This window comes from Miniopterus schreibersii, assembly GCF_964146895.1.
Source record: "Miniopterus schreibersii genome assembly, chromosome: 4".
NCBI lineage: Eukaryota > Metazoa > Chordata > Mammalia > Chiroptera > Miniopteridae > Miniopterus > Miniopterus schreibersii.
The window spans coordinates 78,438,395-78,460,446 of record NC_138105.1 but is presented as its reverse complement, the minus strand read 5'-3'; the positions used below and the strand labels follow the sequence as shown (position 1 = coordinate 78,460,446).

The window sequence follows — 22,052 nt, the reverse complement described above, 5'->3', positions numbered from 1 at the left end:
ATGTATTCAGCCGGCTGTTTTGAAATCACCCTCAGTATGAAATCGTATAACCTAAGGGCTTCCTGGATTTTCACCAGCACCCTCCAGGAAGTGAAACATGTTGATGTTTGCTCTGAGTGCCTCATTAATAAGTAACTTCCACCGCTTCTGCCTTTCGCCCTGTCTGGCAGGAGGCCACCGGACTCACCCTCATACATCTCCAGGATGTGAACCGAGTCTCCGATCTGCAGGGACAGCTCCACATCTTGAGAGGCGTTGTAGTTATAGATCGCTGCAATGAGAAGGAAGGGGGAGAGGGCGTCAGTGGCAGTTAAAACTCAAATCACTCAGGAGCACATTCAGTGGTGAGTGAACCACTTAATCAACAAATTACCCTCTACTTAATGATTTCAGGTGAGGTACCCACCGAAAAGCAGAGAACACCCTCTTGGACCCCCATTACTGGTGTTTTACTGAGATTCCTCCACCCAACCAATACTGGCTGGTTGCCTACTATGCACCACATATTGTGTTAGAGACCAGGGGTTGAGTGACAAAACACACAGACATGGTCCCTGTCCCGGCAATTTTTATAGTCTTCTAGGGGAAGAAAGATATTGAACATACTATTACAGAAATAACTACTTAATTAAAATGATAAGAGTTATGAAAGAAAAAACTAAGCTACAATGAGAATATATTGTGGGGTTTTACTAGTCAGTCCCCTTGTTCATCAGACAACAGCCAGCCTATGACACCCCTGAGCTATGATGTCTAGGGCATAGATAGGGTGATCCATCTCCCAGCTTCCCTGACAGTGACTGGTGACCAAGGGCTACTTGTGAGTCCAATATACCCTCCAGTAACAGACTGACATAGGGTGCAATGTGGGGATGGCAGCCTTGCCCCAGTTCTAGGCACCCTGGGGAACTGGGTTGTCCCAGCACTCCCTCAACGAGGTGACCTCAATCACCAAGGTCCTTAGGACTGGCAATTGCTAGGCCAGACTGTGAAAATAGCAGACTAACTCTCATAACTCAGAGAGAAAAAGACAACCCAGTTTTCAGATGGGTAACGCTCTGAATGGACATCTGACCAAGAATCATATATGATGACCAATGAACGTATCAAAAAGTGCTCAACAGCATTAGTCATCAGGGAAATGCAAATCAAAACCACAATCAGCTCCCACTTCACACCCACCAGAATGGCTAGAATTTTTAAAGACTGACAACTGGCAAGAATGTGAAGAAACTGAAGTCTTCATGCATTGCTGGTAGAAATGTAAAATGGCACAGCCTCTTCAGAAAAGTGTGGCAGCATCTTAGAAAGTTATACATAAATAAATGAAAACCATATAAAAAAACACATTTTAGGCTTCCATCTATTTGCAAGGTCCAGAACAGGCAAACCTATCAGACAGTAGAGTAAGTTATTGATTGCCTGGGGCTGGGGTGGGAAGGATGATTGAGTTCAAAAGGGACCTCAGGGGGTGATGGGCACATCACCCCCTAATAATGGATTGTGGTGATAGTTACTCAACCGTGTAAGTTTACTAGAATTCATTGAATTGCATACTTCAAATGGGTGGCTTTTATGGTATGTAAATGAGACCTCAATAAAGCTGTTGTTTTTTTAAGTAGAATTAAGTCTTGTCCTCACTCTCTTGATGAGTGATCTGCATCCTTCCAGGGAATAACAACCAACTTGGAGATTCAGTTCTAACCATTTACCCAGTGACTCAAGGAACCTACAATATCCCCCATCTTGGAGCTCTCATGAGCACATGAGGGAGTCACTGATCCGTCTGCCAGATCCCAGGAAGGTGATTACAAAGGTTACTTGGGGCAAGGTGCTTACCCCTTCTGGGCCTCAGTTTCCTTATTAAATAATGTAGCACATGGCATCCGCTCCACTACCCCTGTCATTGCCAACTGTGGGTACTCACTGCTCTTTGCTGAGCCCGCAATGCATCACGTGTCTCCCGCTTGGCGTGGGCTTTCCCTTAGGTCACAGTCACTCTATCAGTGGGTGCGTGGGAGGAGCTCACCTCCAGCACATCTGCTTCAAGCGGCCTCTCTTTTCTAAGGGAACCACCCAAGTGGTGTTCTCCTGCAGTCTAGGCACAGAAGCCTGGACAAATTATGTGAGAATTTATTTCCTACTGAGCTTTTGGACTAGACTGTGAACCAGAACAAGGCTGAGCTGATGAGGGAGGTTAGGAGAAACGGGCCAAAATTCAGAAGTAGGAGTTAGTTTCCCTCCCTAGGCCTCTCCGTGGGCCACCAGGCCACAGCTGCTGTTCCACTGAAGGTCACCTCCTTCATCTGACTGCTTCATTTGACTCAAATGTTCATCTGCCCACTGCATGGCTGGTTTTGCACAGAAAATACAGTTCTGACATCCTTGACTCCCCCAGTCCCCGTTCACTGCCTCCTGCTGAACTGGCTCCTTCCACCACCCTGCTCTCGGGCAGAAACAGGAAGCAGTGCGGCTGCAGTGTCACGGTGTGTTGTGCAATGACCACGGCGTTACCTCTTCCTTGTTATTAGTCATCAGGAAAGCAAGCAGAAGCACTCAAGGGCAGCACACAGACTGGCAGCTCCTGGCACAAATACCTCCCAAGCACTGTTGCACGTGAACTGTACACACACACACACATCCCACAGACCACAGACCATTAAGTTTCTTTAAATCCTACATCCCAAGCCTGACAATGAAAATGTTCCAAAAATTATCCCAGCCTTAACTGTCCACCTTTGCTTTGCCTCCATTATCAGTCAAATACCTCCCTCTGCTCCAGTCAACTCATAGTCTTTCCTAAATTCTGTGCTCAGCCCACGTTTCATCCCTGCCTGAAACAACAGCTTACCTTTTCCTTCCTAACAGTCCAAAGTCCGCACTGACAGTTCAGTTCCACAAATGACTACTGACTCCCTATTGGCCTGCATGCATCTTTTTTTTCCCTCTGATGTCTCACAATGGCTTTTTCTTCCAACACAGTTTGGGTTTTTAATCACAGATCATCATGTGTTATCATCCGCCAACAATGAGAAGGGAAACCCATCACAGATGGGGAGCCGGTTACACATGACTTTTGTGTCTTTCACATTTCATGACCCTGGATTAGACACAGAGAAGGTGCTCAAGGCACAATGGTGACTTTTTAAAAGTCCACCAATGAATTCAGTAATTCATCACTTCCCAAAATCTAGGACACTTCTGCTTGCTACAGAAGCAGGAGCTGTGGTTCCCCACCTCTCAACAAAGGGATCAAAATCTCCTCTCCTGCCACTTTTTGCTTATTACACAGAATCTGCCTTTCCAACTGAAGTTTCTGGAGAGATTCCCATGGGAAGCATACATCCCTTCAACAATGCCTTTCACTGCAGTGAAAAGTTAGAGGATGCTCCTATCCGTTTCATGTGTTTGGGCAGCAGAACCAACAAGACTTCCAATCAGTTATAGCTGCCATATATTCCTTCCAACTATGCACTTTAGAACCATCCCCTCCTTAGACCCCTCCTTACGACATCTCATTTCCATTGTATCTTGTAATTTCCCTTCCATATATAATATAGTAACCCTATATAGTGGATGCCACATACCACGCTATTTAATGAGGAAATGGAGACTCAGAAGGGGTAAGCGCCTTCCCCAAGGAACCCAGCTTTACAAGCTGCAAAGCTGCTACCAGAACTGGTCCTGCGATGACCCACTCATCACAGTCATGGTGAAGGTATGTCCTGGAATATAGCCTGGAAACAAAGAGAAAAAGCCTGCTACTCAACATGTTGTCTGCCTTCAGTTTCTCTCATTAAATGAGCATCCAACTTCCAAAAACAAGCTTTACAATAGAAATCTGTGACTGGTGGTCACGCTGTCCACGAGTCCGGTGCTCTTTCAGAAACAGGCATCAGCTAATGCACTCAGCGGGGATCATGCTTTCTCCCCGGAATGTGCATCGCTGTTACAGAGGCAGAGAAAAGGGAAACAAAGGAGACCCTTAGAGTTCAACAAAACAGAATTGAAGATCAACTCTGCCACTTACACGTGCATGACCTTGGATGAGTCCCTCAGTCTGGGCCTCAGTTTCCCATCTGTAAACTAGGCACTGGCCCAGATGACTCCAAGAGCCTCTGCAGTTCCAACATCCTCTGATTCATGAGGCAATGATAAGAACCAAGAGCAACAAGTTACGCCGTTCTGAGCTGGCAGGCACCACCACAATCTCTTGTTTTGTCTGAGGAAATTAAACAAGAATGGGGAGTTGCTGTCTATCTCGGTGCTGGCTGCTATGTGCAAGGTTGGGAAAGACTCATTGCTGGAGTTCTTCCCTGAGCAGCTTACTGTTTATATTCCGAAAGTGTAATCTGGCAGAACCAAGAAGACAAGACAGTATGCCTACAAATGTAAAACAGTTTGCATTTTACCAAATCTTTGACTTGGCTTTTCCTTTTAAACCAGGCTTTTATGAGAGAGGAAAAAAGAAATTTGAGGTTTTAAAATTATGCAAGCAAAATCCAACAGAATAGACTTACAGGCCCCCAAATGAGGATCAGATTTGATGATGAAAAGTCTGTGGGTTACTGGCATTTAATCTTTCCAATAAGTTAGGTTCTTTCGTGAATCCTCAAATTACAACCCCTTGAAGAATAACTAAAATATGACATTTTCTATTAGTCTTTTGGCAGAATCTACAAGAGAAAGATTCAGTGAACAGAACGAGGTCCCAATCTGAGTTGTATACTATTCAGAATATTAAAAAGATCATCCGACTTCATCTTTTTCATTATTCTCATAATCAGCCAACCTTTCAGTGAGTGGAACTACGAAAATTAAAAGGGCACATCTCATCTTTGATCTCCTCCCTAGACTGCATGCAATGATGTCTTCCTAGAAGGACAAGCAGACTTTTTTCTTCTGATTTCATCCCATTCAACAGCAGGTCTGACCCCAAGAAGTGAAAATCTAAGGTTTTATACTGGTTGTTTCAATTAGGCTCCGAAAGAATCTTTTTAGGATAAGATGACCATCAATAAGTTGTGTGGCTACTCAGAACCCTCCAGGCCAGGGGCTATCAGATAAAGCCTTGGGCTAGCACGTTTCATCACCATGCTCCACAAATGCAGTTCACACAGGATTCTTAACTTCGTAACCTAGGCCCTTTAGGAGATCAGACGATTTAATGACCACTTTATTGACCTTTCTTTAGATCAGCGATGTTCAACCTTTTTCATCTCATGTCACACATAAACTAATTGCTAAAACGATGCAGCACACTAAAACATGTATTTTTTGCCGATCTGACAAAAAAAAAGGTGTAATTTTGATTGGTTTTTAAAAAATAATAATAATTACCTATCCTTTTTGCTCCAAAGTGACTTTTTAATTTTTATTTTTTATTTTAAATATATCTTTATTGATCTCAGAGAGAGGAAAGGAGAGGGAGAGAGAGAGATAGAAACATCAATGATGAAAAAGTCATTGATCGAGCCCGCAACCCGGGCATGTGCCCTGACCGGGAATCGAACCCTGATCACCGGAATCCTAGGTCGACGCTCAACCGCTGAGCCACGCCCAGCCGGGCCAAAGTGACTTTTTAAAAATCAGGTGCCTATACTTGTATATAAAGATTTCTGGTACCAAGACTTAACCAATCAGAGGCAACCTTATTATGTGATGACAATAAGGTGCATCTCTTTTATATGACCTATATATTTATGGGTCAAGACAGGGCATTCACACCGCCATGGCTATTGCTGGGTTGGCTGTTGTCATTTTTTTATCTGACCATCTAAGGTTAAAAGAGGTCAGTGCCCCTGACTAAATAGTCAGGTAATGCAGGTTTTAAAAATTCTTGGGACAGCCCGGTTGAAAATTGCTGCTTTAGAAATCTCTAGTTTGAGGATTGCATCTATCTGTGGATGGAATCCATAAGTATCTTTAACTAGAGAGATGATTTCACAGATACAAACTCAACTACAGTTTATTTCATCACTGGTACCAAGTAATTAAGCCATGTCATTTATATTAATATTGAATTAAATTTACAGGAAATACTTAAAGGAGACAGGCAGAAACATGGCAATTGAAGGTTACAGAACAAATACAGACGGCTTCCCCTTCTAAAAGATGGGGCAACAGTAAATTCTTCACACAGTCTGTGATGCCAAAGAGAAGAAAATAAACAGTGCCCAGGGTGATGACTAACACCTGGTAGACACTGAGTCAACAGCAGTCACCTTCCCTTTTCCCCCTTCCCCTTTCCTGTCCTGTCCAACTTCCCTCTTGAGCATCCCCGGAGACTGACACCACCCCCTCCCCACGGGGCGATGAAAACCGGGCCCCAGGCGGGTCTGCAGAGGTGACAGGGCAGGCCAGTTGCAGCAGTTCTTTAAAGGTAAAGGCTGTTGGACAATACAATGCAGGTGTCCTCAAGGACAGCAAAGCCACTCCAGGGTAGAAACCTCAGTGCAGAGCTGCCCTAAGAAGCAGCAAGAGGGCAGGGGACCATTTTACTATTTGAACCATTTTCTTCCTGCCCTGAACCGCGCATTACCGCAGTGATGCCACCGCGGTACCAGGCTGTCGCCCAGAATCCTGGCGGTGCCTCAGTCAGAACTCACTGCGGCACCGTCAATCTGCACAGACATTAAAGGCACATGTTCTGGTGCTATTCATGCCTAAAGTTCTCATTGCGTCCATTCTTTTTCTTGTTAAGAAAAAATAGGAGAAAAAAATCAGAGGGCAAGTAAAGCAGGGTTTTAACAATGATGTAAAAAATCAAACTTCCTAACAAGCTCAGAAGACCTTCCCCAATCACATAAGAGATTATTACCAGGGTCTTCTTGGTATACAATCTTATTGAAAATGAATGACCAGATCTAAGATAAAATCGGTCACACCTAAGGCTGTGTCAAGGTTACTGAGTCTAACTTACGGAGAGAAATCATCACAGGGAGTCTGACGCTAAAGGCCACAGATTACTGTGGAACCTAGAACCACAATTGGAAATGACAGTGACTATTTTCTTCTGTGCATACATAAATTTGAGACAAAACACACTGAGAAAGGGAATGATCCCCAACAGAGCTGCAAAAGCCATTAATTTAAAACCATCAGCAGGGCCTGTCCCAGGACAAGCCCTCGGCCACTCACCCTTACACCTCGGTAATTCTCTATAGAGAGGCTTTATATGTATGTGTCAAAAATCGGAAACAACTGAATCTTCTGTAGTAAGAGAATGAATCCATACAGTAGCATTCTACTCAGCACTAAAAGGAACAACTACTTAGACAACATGAATGAATCTCAAATGCATTATATTACATGAAAGGAGCCAGACTCAACAGGAGACACAGATACTGTATGATTCTACTTATGCAACATTCTGGGAAAGTTGAAACGATAGAGCAGGAACAGACCAATGGCTCCCATGCGCTGGGGTTGGAAAGGCAGCTGACTGGAAAGGGGTACAGGAAAAATTCTGAGTGGTAGTTGCACAATTGAATGTGTTTGTCACAATTCACAGGTCTATGCATTAAAAAGGGTAAGTTTTACTATAAATTAGACATTGATTTTTTTAAAAAAATTTTTAAACCACAAAAATGTTCGTTGTACTTCTGATTGCTTCGCTACTTTAAGAAATCTCTTGAACCTACATTCATCTTAATTATCAATACCTTTAATTAAACATTAACCAACTGATGTGAGAGAAAATCAGGACACCTTTAAATCCTCAGACCATTCCTCAAACCACTACTTATTTTTTGTTCACATAACCTGGCAGTTTCATTGCATGAGATTATACTTAATTGGTTATTTTACTTTGTTTTTTTGTTAATCCTCACTAGAGGATATTTTTTCCATTGATTTTTATAAAGAGTAGAAGGGAGGGAGGGAGAGAGGAGAAAGAGAGAGAGAAAGATCAATGTGGGAGAGACACATCGATAAGTTGCCTCTTGCACATGCCCCAACTGGGCCAGGGATCAAACCTGCAACCCAGGTATGTGCCCTTGACCAGGAATCGAACCTGAGACTCTTCAGTGAGTGAGTCACACTCTAACCACTGAACCACACCAGTCAGGGCTTAATTGGTTATTTTTACAATATTTATCTGCTTTTCCAAAAAGTACTGCTATGCTATTTTGTAGCTATATTTAAAATAATTAGTTGTGTATAGCTTTATGTCTAATTGGTCTACTACTAATCTTTTTATAGCATTACTTCCTCATTTTTACATTATTTAGACTGATCTTTAAAGGTTGAGTAAATTTCTTCTATGGTCTGAATGTTTGTGTCCCCAACCCCAAATTCATATGTGGAAATCCTAACCCCCGAAGGTGATAGTATTGGTAGGTAGGGCCTCTGGGAGATGATTAAGCTATGAGTGCAGAGCCCTTATCAATAGAATCAGTGCTCTTATAAATGAGACCCCACTGAGCTCCCTAACCTCTCCCACCCTATAATGATACAACCACAAGTCTGAGAGACCTGGAAGAGATCCCTCACTAGACCATGCTGGCACCCTAATCTCAGACATCCAGCGTCCAGAACTGTGAGCAATATACTTCTGCTGGTTATAAGCCACATTCTGTGGTATTTTGTTATAGCAGCCTGAAGGGACTAAGACAATCTCAAAGTAATTTGTTTAAGTTGAGCATATGTTTGGCACTCTTTCTTGGCTCTTATGTCTGTGAATCTTTGTTGCCTTCAAGTTCAGCTGAGTTTAGAATTCTCGCGTCAAAAATGTTTTTGTTCAAAAGACTGGAGGACACAAAGATCTAAGTAAATAGAAACACATGATGTTCCTATAAGAAAAGATATAATGTTAAATCTCAATAATAATTTCAATGCTCTAAATGAAACATATGCTAAATTAGATTATAATTAAAATACCAATAGATGTTTAAATAGTTTGATACATAAATGATAATGAAGTTCATCTGGAAAAATAAATATGTAAAAAAATTAAGAATGTTTTGAAAACGAAGAATTAACAAAGGGAAATTTGCTCTAACACATTTAAAAATTACGCTAAATTTTCAGTAATGAAACCAAGGAGATTGTTTGGAATAGACAGATCAGCTGAACAGAATTTTAAAAACTCAGAAATAGAACTGAATCTAGGAAAATAATATATGATAAAACTGGCAATCCAAATAAGATAAAGTAGAAATAATGCAGTCAATAAATGTCAAAATAATTGCTTTACAGGGTAGAGAAAAAATAAGTTTGATGTGCTCTCATACCATATATGAAAACAAATTCTAGATAAAGGATTTAAGGTAAAACACAAAATCATAAAAGAACCAAAAGAATGATAGGGGAAAATATACTTACGACTTTGGGGCGGGGGGGGGGGAGCCTTTCTTAGCTTATGACCAAACCAGAGAACAAAAGGACTACAGCTTTGGTCAGATAAAAATGAAAACTTTTGTTGAACAAAAGCCTACAAATGACATGGAAAATGAATCTCAAACAGGGGGAAAATGACAAAACATTGACATGCTCATATCAATAGGTACAGAGAAAAGCATGTGACAAAACCCAATACCCAGGCACGATAAAAACTCTTGCGTAATCTCGGAATAGGAGGGAACTTCCTCTACTTGATAAAGAATATCTACAAAAAACCCTACAGATAGATGACATCATACTTAATGCTGAGAAACTACTAGAAGCTTCCCCACTAAGATCAGGATGACTCCTGTTACCACTCCTTTTCAAGATCACACTGGAAGTCCTCACTAAGGCAGTGAGACAAGAAAAGAACATGAACGATATACAAATTGGAAAGGAAGAAATAAAACTGCCTTTGCTCGCAGATGACGTGATCATCTATGTAGGAAATCCAAAGAATATTTTTTTAAAGCTCCCGGAGCTAATAAGCAGTTATAGTTATGCAGGGCTTCAGGACAGGGGATACGTTCTGAGAAATGTGTCACTGGGTGATTCCACTGTTGTGTGAGCATCGTGGGGTGCACTTACACAAATCTAGAAGGCAGAGCCTACCACTGTAACTGGGCTATTCTTTCACATGGCTGTCAGTGCAGGGGGTTTGTGTACAACGGCATCCCCACAAACATGTGAGCAGTGCACTGTACTGCATGCAATATGATGACAGCTATAGAAATTCTGGGAAATCGCCATGTCACTAGGCGACAGAAATTGTTCAGCTCCATTTAACCTTATGGGACCACCACTGTACACGCGGCCTGTTGTTGACCGAAACGTCGTGACACAGCACACAGCTACACAGCAAGGGTGTAGGAGACAAGGTCAATATGCCAAAGTCATTCACTTTCTCATGTACCAGAAATTAATAAGTGGAATTTGAAATTAAAAGCACAATACCTAATCGTTAAGGAAGAAGTATTACCAATCTTAAACAATGAGAGAAAAAAAGAGAATGCTTGATAACTCTTTTTATGCATAAATTTTGGAAATGTACATAAATTCTGACATAGCAATCCCACTTATAGGAATTTATTTTATGGTATATTTAAATGCACAAAAATATGCAGGGATGACCACTGTCGTACTATTCATTGTAATGGGTGAACTGTGTCCCTCTAGAATTCTTATGTTTAAGTCCTAACCCCCAGAACCTCAGAATTTAACCCTATTTGGAGATAAGATCTTTACAAAATAATTAAGTTAAAATAAGGTCACTAGAGTGGGTCTGAATCCCACTAAAATGACTGGCATCCTTATAAGAAGAGAAAATTTGGACAATGACACACACAGAGGGAGGATGATGTATAGAAACAGGGACAACACAGGCACCCAGAAGCCAAGGAGAAAAGCTTGAACAGGTCCTTCCTTCACGGCTCTCAGAAGGAACCAGCCCTGCTGATACCTTGACCTCAAGCTTCCAGACTTTAGAACTGGGAAAATAAATTTCTGTTGTTTAAGCCACCCGGGCATTGGTACTTTATTAGGGATGGCAGTCCTCGCAAACTAATACATTCATGAAAGAGAAAGAACCGGAAACAATGCATATATCTACCAGGAAAAATGTTTTAATTACAATATATCCACACCATGAAATACTATAGGGTCTACATGAAGAATGAAGTGTATATATGTATGGGCATTGAATAGGAGTTACTGAGATGTCCATAATTTTTTCTAAGTGGGGAAAAAGAAGTATGCTGTAATATCCATGCATATTATGTTCCACTGTTGTTAAGTAAATAATTAAGTATGTGTTTGAAAGCACAGAAAAACTTCTGGAAGTTTGTACAATAAATTGTGAACGTGTTCAGGATTAGGGAAAGCAAATTTCCTCAGACTCTTCGCCCTTCCTGCAGATGAGAAGCCTGCTTACTCTAATGGAAACACTGATGCCTCATGACCTCAATACCAGTCTTCTTTAGCCGGATGGGCTATGCACTTGCTAAGAGAACAAGCAAGGACAGCCCAGGGTTCAGCAGGAGCCTCTGCTGAAAGGCAGGAAAAGGTGAACAAAAAGATCAGATAGAAAGGACTGATTTCTAATGAATTCTACTCGGTGTGGTAATGTGGCAATAATTATGATTCCTGGGCTTCATCCTATCTGATTAGAGGGGGGAAAGAAAAACAAATTTACAGAGCTCCTCTTACTTGCTCTCATGGACCTTCTGTGAAACAGCTAGAGACAGAGCATATCATTCTTTTATTTATATTTGAGAAAATAAAGGACTGTCTGAGTCAGGGGAGACTTCGGCTACCTGTCTCCTAGGAGTTATCACATCCACTATCCAGAAGTGAACATGAGATGACCAATTGAATTATATTTCCCTTTACCGTAAAGATGGAGTTTGGGAACAACTCATAAGTGATAAAGTAGAAGCCCTCAGGGGTATGGTCTGCCACTCAGATCCCCTTTGAAATAATATTGGAATTATTATAAAAAAGAAAAGTCTGCATCCACCCTGGAAACCAAACAAAAGCACTATCCCCATGCCAGCGCCTTAGAGAGATTCTTCGTACGCCACAGTGCAGGCTGGAGCAGCACGCAGAAAGCGAGACCAACTCGAAAAGACAGTGTCCCCAGGCACAGCAAAGACGCCTAGCAAAAGCCAGCACTCCTTGCTCACTTGGAAGGATGAGGGGAGGAGAATGCGAGACTGAGTACATTTCTTCACTGCCAAATGCCCTGAGGATGAGCCCTGATAAGCAGGAGCACAGAGGAGCCTCTGCAGTCAGGAGGGTCTGGATATGAATCGCAGCTCCACCGCCTACCCCCTTTGGAACCCTGGATGAGTTATTAATCTTCTCGAAGCTTCCACTTTTTCCTCTGCCAAGCTGGCTAACACGTGTGTCTTTGCACAGGATGGCTCTGAGGGTCACATGAGATGAGAATGTATAATGCTTACAATAGTCCCTGAGCTCTGGCCAGGTAGCTCAGTTGGTTAGAGCATCATCTCAGTGTGCTAAGGCTGTAGGTTCCATCCCTGGTCAGGGCACATACAAGAATCAACCAATGAGTGCATAAGTGTGTGGGACAACGAACTGATGCTTCTCTAGAATTTTCTCTTTCCCTCTCTCTCTCTCAAATCAATCAATAATTTTTTTTAAAGTCCCTGCAAATGCTCATCTGAAGATCATGATGTGGTGACGGTGAAGGATATGATGGTGATAGATATGATGTGATGGTGATAGATGTGGTGGTGATGGTGACAGATGTGGTGGTGATGGTGACGGGTATGACAGTGATGGTGCTGAATATGATGATGATGGTGACAGATATGACGGTGATGATAGTGATGAATATAATGATGGTGACTAGGAGTGCAAATGGAATTTAAGATTTAGCAAAATACAACTAAAGCTTTTGAAAAGCTTCATGTATTTTATCTTACACATTTTTAAAATTCATTTTAGGGAGGGAGGGGGAGAGACAGAGAGAGAGGTGAGAGAAACACATCCATTGGTTGCCTCCAGCATAAGCCCAAACTGGGAATCGAACCAGCCACCTTCTGGTGTTCAGGACGATGCTCCAACCAACTGAGCCACACCAGCCAGGGCAGGTTCACGTATTTTATATATTCTTACTCTTTGATCCAGTCATTCCACTTATCAGAAATATCCTTTTGCAAATAGGGAGACATAGACAAGAATTTCAATATAAAGTTGATTTGTAATTGGAAAAACAGTAAGCAAGCTAAACACCTAACGAGAGTAGAGGTTTTGAAAAATAATCTTTAAAAATAAAGTGATATGGAAACATTGTCCCCGACTAAGGAGAGACTGCAGAAGGGTGCCCTCAAGATGGGGAAATTTGGGAGGCTGGATAAGTGAACGATATGCCTACCAGACACCCCCACCCACACACACTTCCAGGTAGCAATCCCTTTTCCACTCCTGCAGGAGACAGGAAGTCTGTCCTCTGTAAAAACCGAACTCAGGGACACCAGGCAAGGGAAAGGTGCTGGAATGAAACGGGACAAAGAGGCTGCCGTATTAAGTTGTGCTGATGACCCCAGCCCTCTTCTCCCACTGACAACCAGGAGCTCCAGCAGCCAGACTTGTTCTGCCCACACAGGGCCTTGGAAAGTCTTTTCTGGTAGAATCTGACCCACCTGGAGCAAATTCTACTCTTCGAGGCATTTGAAGGTCTTAAAAAATAAAAGAGGAAGTCCAGAGTTTCTTGTTCTTATGTATGAATAAAGTCAAGGATCTGCAAACATCTGAGGGAAATTCTCCCACGTGAAGACTGTAGCACAGAAAAGGGAAGGAAATAAGAGACAAAAGAAGAAAAGAGAAAGACAAGTAATCCTGCAGAAAGAGAAGCACTGCGAATGTCAGAAGTACCGACGGTCTCGGCAGCTACGGGGGCCTAAGGATTGAGAGGACAATGTTAGCAAGGAGCGGCTAGCACTACACTGAGACTTGCTAGTGATGAGAGAGAAATGAAAAGGAATTATTCCCTCACTACATGATTCAGTGTTAAATTAGTACCATGTATTGCTGCACCATCTAGAATGATCTCACGGCTCTCTGAAATGACAGGTATGGCCCCCCTTTTTGCAAGCCCTGGCCTGGGCAGTAACACGTTCTCATGGCCAAACGTGAGCCACTGTCCTCCACCAACACATCCCATCCAAGGGCTCAAGCTTGATTTCTGTGTTCCGGGTAACTGGAACTAAAGCACTGAAATACAGCCTAGGGAATATAGTCAATGATATTGTAATAACTAAGTGTGGTCCAGATGGGTACTGAGATTATCGGGGGATCACTTTGTGAATTATATAAACATCTAACCACTACGCTGTACACCCAAAACTAATATAAAATAATACTGAATGTCAACTGTAATTGAAAAATAAAATAATAAAACCCAGAAATGATTTAATGCAAAAAAATAAATAAAAGACACTAGAGCTATACTCTATGCTGGACATCTAGCATATTTGATGCTGATATAAACGAGTATAGAAAGAAAAACCCAAAATTTTCAAACAAGCTAATCCCAGTGATCAAGACTAGTCCCACGAGTAGTAAATTCAGTTACTGATGGCGGCTCAAAACAGCCAACTTTAATTGCTCCTTTGTAAGATGTCCATTATTAAGGTGTCCAGAGATCATCAATACAATTACCTGTTTCGACACAAAATATTTCTTAAATTTCCTTCCAATTATTATGTGAAATCACGTGTGTATAGTGTTCACAGGGTTTGAAAAGATTAAGAACAACAGAAGATTTGTTATTTGATAACTGAATATAGAAATTCCAGTAAACGTTTACTCTAATCAATTTGGGGGAAATGATATCAAAGTGAATAGCTGTCATTTTCTTTTATGGTAAATTCTTTAACAATAGCACAACACTGCTTTAATAAATGGTCTTTTTATGGTTAAAAAAGAAAAAGTGTCCCAATGATACACGTCTTAGTCAGAAACATTATTGGCAGAAACAGAAATAACATAAAGCCCAAAGACTGAGTAGGTTGCAAATTCTCTCCTGCCCTGTTTGCAAAAAGTAATTCCTTTCTCCCCCACCTTGGCCCTCCTGCAGATTCGCTGTCCCTCCCTCAAATACATCACAAAAGTCACCTTGGAGCCCTTACTCTGCACCTGATAATGGGCTGGCCCTGGGGTACAGGGGCATGGAAGAAGCAATTCCTGCACCTGAAAAACTAGAAGTCACGCACCTCTCTCTCCTGACTGTCTGTGGATCCAGGCCACGGAAGAAAGGAAGCCCACCCCACCCCCACGCAGCGACTCCGCTTTGTTCAAAGCTGCTCTGTTCCCACAGAATACGTTGACTGCCATGTCACTCTAGCTTATCCATGTTTTAAAGCTGAAATCAAACTGGTCACCCAATTCCCCCACGCTTTTCAAACGGACACAAAGAGTCCAGCTGGACCATTGTTAGGGAATCCCTGGCCTGGAGAGCCAGGTCCCAGCGGTGGAGAGGACGGCTCCCGCTTGGAAGCAGAGTTCAGGATTCCCCGGCTCGATGCCCTGCACATTTCCCCACACCCCCATTTCCAGATGACGCCCCTGCCTTCGGAAGACTTGTCTGGTGATGCACAGGAGAAACAGGCCCAGCCTGAATGATCCGAAGTCTTTCGTTCTGGTCACTAGCTTCCTGTTGGTAAGAAGAGATTTGGAGTTGGCCAGGGCAGGATAGGAGCAAAGGTGGGGTAGGGACACTGATCCAAGGCACCTCTTCTGGTCCTCTGGGCCCTGTCATCACCTCAGCCAATGGCCAGTGACGGAAAGGGTCTCTCCCATATGTCACCACCCAAGGCCCCAGTCACCTGTCGCCTTCATATTGACACAGGGCACAGCTTGTGGAAGGAGAATCACCAAGCAATGTCCACTGAACTGACAGGAGAAGAGCAGAGAGGGGCTGGCATTTAGGGAGCTACAGGGGAGCCCAGAACCACATGGCAAAGCCCTGAGACCAGGCATACGGGAGGCAGTGGCCGGGGGTTGACAGAGCCGGGGTGAAGGCTTTCCTCAGACACTCCTGCAGTGAGAATCGCCGTGCAAAATCAGAGATACTGACAGTGCCTGTCACCCATATGGCGGCAGGAGAGGCACATGAGACGGAAGGCTGGAACCACTGGATCAGATGTAACCTACGCTGCAGCTGGAGGAAACGCCACTTCCCCTTGGTGGAGGTGTTCGCCCTCTACCCACTCACACCCGGATCACTCACCCCCCAGACCACTTCCCACTGCGGGACACAGCTCATCTGCGCCCGCCCACCTGCACAACGAACCCCCTGGGAGCGCAGGCAGGGTGCCCACGTTACAATCAAAAGGGGAACAAGCTAAACGAAGGCGGGAATTAGTTCCCTAAAGCAGAGGGGCAGTGGGGGTGCAAAGGGACCCTGGTAGTAGGTTTGCTCATCAAACCAACAACCTCCCACCCTCTCTGAACATCCTGCCACGGCCACAGTGAGAAGCGGGACGTTGCCCGGCTCCACTGCCTGTCGCTTTCAAGGAGAACTGTGTTTACGACGGCAGGATTAGAATGACTGTGACTGTGGGCAGGCATTTCACTGGGGTTACTACTTTTCCTTGGGGTGTAGGGAGGTATTTCCAATGAAAGTTTATTCCTCTGGGAAGGCGACTTGAAAGGCAGTTCTAATTAAGCCCTGACCAACATGAGGAAAACCCAAACTAGGGTAAAATCGAGCTCTGCAGAGCTCCCAGGTCTCCAGTTTCTCACATCTTGCAAGGCTTCAGAAAAGGCACAAAAGAAAAGCCCCAAGCAGCTTTCCCAGGCAGAGGCGGAGAATCCTGGAGATCAGCAGGTGTTTGGCTACATTCGCGAGTTTTTCAGGTGGCTCAGACTTCTGTGTGAAACGAACAACCCCCTCTAGGTGAGGAGGGCTCTGGACAGGAGGGGGACCCCAGGGGAGCTGCTGTAACGCACCCCGCCTTTTCATATTGCCGGTTCATTTCAGGCAGGAAACAGAGAAGCCTCCCCTGCCAGCTAGGGTCTGGGCCTGATCCACAGGAAACTTTTCTCTTGATTAGACTCCCACTGAGCCCAGGGTTTAACTTTCCATCTTTTATTCCAACCCACACACCCGGCTACTCCACCAAGAGAAGAGAGGCAGGGGGCCTTTTCAAACAAACTCGCCCACCCACAACCACTGTGGGCAATCTACAAGCTCATGCTAAGAGCCAACCGAGCCTTTTTCTTGGAATCAAGCAATTATCCTTTGAACCACCAGGGAATATTCTCTAAACAGCAGATTAATCTTTTTTTCAGTTCTAGCAGTCAAAATTCAGGGGTCAATTATAGCCCAGCCATAATGCCTTAATCTGTTTCCTGAGCGTTTACATGCAGGCCTGAAGAGGGAGAGGACTCACTCCATCTAGGTGATACTGCTGGAAAGCACACTGGCCTTAGAGGCCCTTCCTTCTCCTAGATTTTCCTACAATCCACCCCAGAGATGGGGGGGGGGGGACTAGGGGGGGTGGTCCTCAGCCCTCCCACTTGCAAGCTTCAACAAAAGCAAAATGATTCAGACACTCTCTGAACTACTTAGAATGAATTGGTCACAGTCACATGACACATCTGGGTATTTCCTTTTAAAACAGACTTTCCAACTGAAATGGGATCCAGATGTTGTAGGCAAATGCATATCCAGTCTACTTCCTAGGTGGTACCAAGGTAATGAAGACTCGATGGATTCTGACTTTATGTGTACTTATTTCCTTGTGCTCCTGCTCCAGGCTGTGGGCACACAGTATACCTGCCCACTGTGGGGAGCACAGTGCTTGGCCCACAGCTGGTCCTTAAAAGCTATTCCAATAAATAAGTACAACGAAGAAGGCCCAAATGTATCGGATTAAGCACCAATGAACGGCAGGAACAAAATGTTTCCTATACAAAGTTTTACAGGCGGATTTATTTGGAAAATCTGGATCACCTGGTTTAAGATATCGAGCTAACCACCAGATTTTGCATGTGTGTGTAATAGCTATTTCAATTTAAATGGTCTTCACATGGAAGCTTTATAAAAAAAAACACACACAAAAAAAACTCTTCTTAGATGACAAACTACATAGATAGCATGTTATAGTTCAGAAATTCTAACCATTCTTAAAGACACAGCTGAAATGACTGGTCACATTTATTGAGTACTTACTAGGCACCAGGCCCTGTATGCAAATCTCTCAGGCACTTACTCACTTCGCCTTTACAACACTCTGGTAGGTTCTGAGATCATCCCCACTTCATGAGTGAGGAAACTGGCTTAGTTGTTCCTTGGGCCTCCCTGACCTCTCCAATGGAAAGTGCTCCCTTCCCCTTCTGAAACACTCTTTAGCACGTTTTGTGGTTCTCTTATGAAAGAAATCCTATTTTCCCATGTATGTGCAACAATCCGGGCAGTTCCTGGTACACTCCCTGAAGATGAACTATCTCACTCAGACAGTGCTCCCAGGGCAGGTCCAGCAACGGCATATCAGAACCACCTGGGAAGTTTCTGAACCAAAACACAGCAGTGGCCTGGGCCTCGTATCCTAGAGGCAGATTCTGGTCTTGGTTGGCGCTGTCAGACCTTTACCTTCTGAGAGCTGTCCAGATGCTACTGACTCACACCAGATCCGAGTCGACTGTCTTACCCAACGAGCTCACTGCCTCTGCGCACACTGTGGGTAACAAACAAAATTTACCAAATGAATGGGTGGCTTAACGAATAACCATTATTACAAGATGTCAGTCAAGATAGATATACAATTAATTTTCATGTGGGCGCAGAAAACTACCCCCACCAGAATTCTGCCAACCCCTGAACCTATCTCCTACCACGGCCCCTCCACTCCCTTCCCTCACTCAGGTCCAGCCACACGGGCCCTACTCACTGCCCCTCAATGATGCCAAGCCCTCTGCCTGGAATGCTCTTACCCTAGGCATGGCTCGTTCCTTCTTTTATTCAGATATTTCCCCAAATGTCATCACCTCCAAGAAGTGATCTCCACCCTAACTAAACTACAGCAGTCACCGCATCGCTCTCTCTATGTTATACTCTCTCATCAATAGTCTCAGAGCCCGTAACATGAATAGATATTATCTTATGTATGCTTTAAATTTAGTCTGATTCTTTCCACTTAGAATGCACCCTGGAGGAGGTTATGGATTCTCTGTGGGAGGCAGACAAGCCACCCTGCTGTTTGCGCCTTCCTGCCTCTGAGGTGTCTCAGCGGAGTCTTGCTCTCACTGTGACAGGGAGGAGGCCCTCGCTGACGTGTCAGGTTCCTCCCAGGGTCCAGAGTTTCAGAAGAATGAAATTTTACGGAGCAAAAATAGCTAAAGCTGAGATGCCGTCTAATGGACGGGTTCTTCTTCTGTTTGTTTGGTGGTGGTTGTTAATCCTCCCCGGAGGATATTTTTTCCATTGATTATTTTTTTAAGAGAGAGTAGAAGGAAGGGAGGGAGGGGGAGAGACACAGAGAGAGAGAGAGAAAGAGAGAGAGAGAGAGAGAGAGAGAGATCAGTGTGAGAGAGACACATCAATTGACCCCCACCCACACGCACCCAGACCAGGACTGGGGATGGAACCTGCCACCCGGGTACGTGCCCTTGAGGGGTAATGGAACCGGTGGCCCTTCAGTGCGCGGGCCGACGCTCTAACCACTGCGCCACACCGGCCAGGGCTATAGGGGTACTTCTTAATCTGGGGTCCATCAGTCTCTGAAGATTTATAAGCCTCCTTAAACTTCTATGTGACATCTTGCCAGCGTGCATATGCACAGCTTCTGTGGCAAGAACCCACAGCTCTCACTGGAGTCTCAAAGGAGCTTTCTTTCTCAACAGAAAGTTAAAACTCTGTCAGCCAAATCCTTCACTATGGATGAGAAAACTGAGGCCTCCAAAGAAGCAGCTCAGGGGAGGTCAAACAGCTGCTTAGGGACGGAGTTCTGAGCAGAACCCCATTCGCTGATTCCCAGGCATTCTCTTTACCCTTCCCCAGCCTCCAATGTCCCCTCGCAAGGCCCCATTGCCACCCTGGGCCCCTGGACTCCCAGGGTACCTACTTCATTTGTGCATGACTAAGCCCTGGGCAAAAACAGTGAGGCTTGACTTGCCCCTTCCTGGCAACTTAATTTCCTCCCAGTTGCACGTGGTGAGACCACAAGAGGGGTGCAGGCTCAGCTGTGCCCTGTGGCACCACATGGCAGCGCAGCACAGGCCGGCTTCACAGGCACTCGCTCTCCAGATGCCCTGGCGCATAAAGAACTCCTTTTCCGTCCCCGCTGCTAATGGCTCCAATTTTCTCATGACTCTCTCTAATGGTCAGTGCCAAGGAAATATCACCCACCACATGTCCCACTGGCTTCTCTTTCAACATCGTGGATTCCAAAGCAGCCCTGATGAAAGAAACAGAGCATTCACCAGCCACTTGGGGGGGGGGGGCATGCCAGGAAATAAAGGGCAGGGGCCTGTGGAGCCTCAGTCAGAAGCACAGGACCCGCCCTCCCGTCGAGAAAGTTGCTGCATTCTCGGAAAGCTCTGCGAGGTGCTGAGGCACCGTGTCCACTTTTTCAGTTGGGCTGTGACATTGTAAAGGAACAGAGGCCCACTCAAGCCACCTCAAGAAAAGGGACGCCTGGAGCTGGGGACTGGGGAGCTGCTGAGAGCAAGGACAGCTCCAGGGCTGGATGCCCCCTCACAGGATGTAGGGTTTCTGCTCCCTTCTCTCTGACCATCGGCTTCCTCCGTTTCCACGTGGATGTTTCATTCATGACTTTGGCTGCTGTGTGACTCCAGTCTGCCATGGAGACAGCTCTCAAATGGCACCCTTTTAGCTTCTGCCTCTGTGGCAAAACATATTTGGGATTCCTTCATCCAAACTCCCGACAGGAATCCCGATCAACCCTACTTATTCTTTGTGTGCCAAGACTTATGTCATTGTCCAGACTATGGAATGGCCTCCCTGGGGTGGTGGACCCACCCATACACCCATCAGTGATGGTCACAGGAGCCGGACAGGGTGCCAAACATGGCTCCCTGGGCCTTCCCTTGGTCTTCTGCACAGGCTGTACCCAGAGGTACAACCGTGACTATCTGTCACACAGGCGCTGACCAGCTGTCCAGTGTCCTGGAGCAGGCTTGCACTGGCATGTAAGCGCTGTTCCATTTTCAGGGATTTTGTGAACCATTTGGTCATCGACAGGTAGTTTGAAATTGGCCAAAGTTGGAAGTATTGACACCACTGACATGGGCAAAGGCTACAAAAAAAGGGCTTTTTTGTTCTTCCTGGACAGCCAGTTTGCCAGCACATCACGGCAGCATTAATAATGGCTGAAGAGAAAGGAAAGCCCTGGCTGGTGTGGCTCGGTTGGTTGGGGATCATCCAATGCACCAGGAGGTTGCCAGTTCGATTCCAGTCGGGGCACATGCCTGGGGCGTGCAGGAGGCAGCAGATCGATGTTGTGCTCTCACATCGATGTTTCTCTCTCTTTCCCTCTCCCTTCCTCTCTAAGAATCAATAAACTTTTCTTTAAAAAAAAAAGAAAAAAGAAAAAAAATCAAGGTAAACAAGGCTCCCCAACAACCGGACATTATCTATGTCCCTTCCCTCTTCTCTCCTCCACCCAGCCTGTGGTCCAGCCAGAACAGACAAGGTCCTCCTCCTCCACTTTCCAGGAATGCCTGCATTTTAGCCAATGCTGATACCGAGCCATGTCCTCAGCCTTCCCAGCCTTGAAGGCCCATCTCTACAAAAGTTCAACTTCTCCCCTGAAGCCTCCCCAGTTCCCTCAGAACAGCCTCTGCTTCTCTCAATCCTCGAACCCAAAGTGTACTTCTCGGCACCACCTTTTGTGCTCAGCCTTCTGCGAGTGACTGTGGCTTCTTCCTACTTTGGGGTCCTTTCACTCATCATGAACTTCCCATGAATGGGATCTATGTCCACTCCTTCTCTGGATCCTTCCAAGCGCTGAGCATATACCTGCTCCTCAGTGAGATACCTGGTGAGCACATGGTGAATGAATACAGAACGTTTATTTTCACAATAAACGTCTGCCAATAACATACCTCTCCCTTGCCTTCATGCACCTACAACACTAGACCTGCTAGCTCATGAGTTCCCTAACAGATCCGAGTCCTGG

At 44.8% G+C, this 22,052-nt stretch overlaps 1 protein-coding gene across 1 annotated transcript in view; it reads right to left on the bottom strand.

Annotated features, from left to right (window-relative positions):
• DOCK5 (dedicator of cytokinesis 5) overlaps positions 1–22,052 on the bottom strand; it is a 161,795-nt gene that overhangs the window by 121,675 nt on the left and 18,068 nt on the right. The window contains exon 2 of the mRNA XM_081135067.1: positions 188–271. Coding sequence (XP_080991193.1) covers positions 188–271 — 84 coding nt within the window. The remainder of the gene's footprint in view (positions 1–187; positions 272–22,052) is intronic.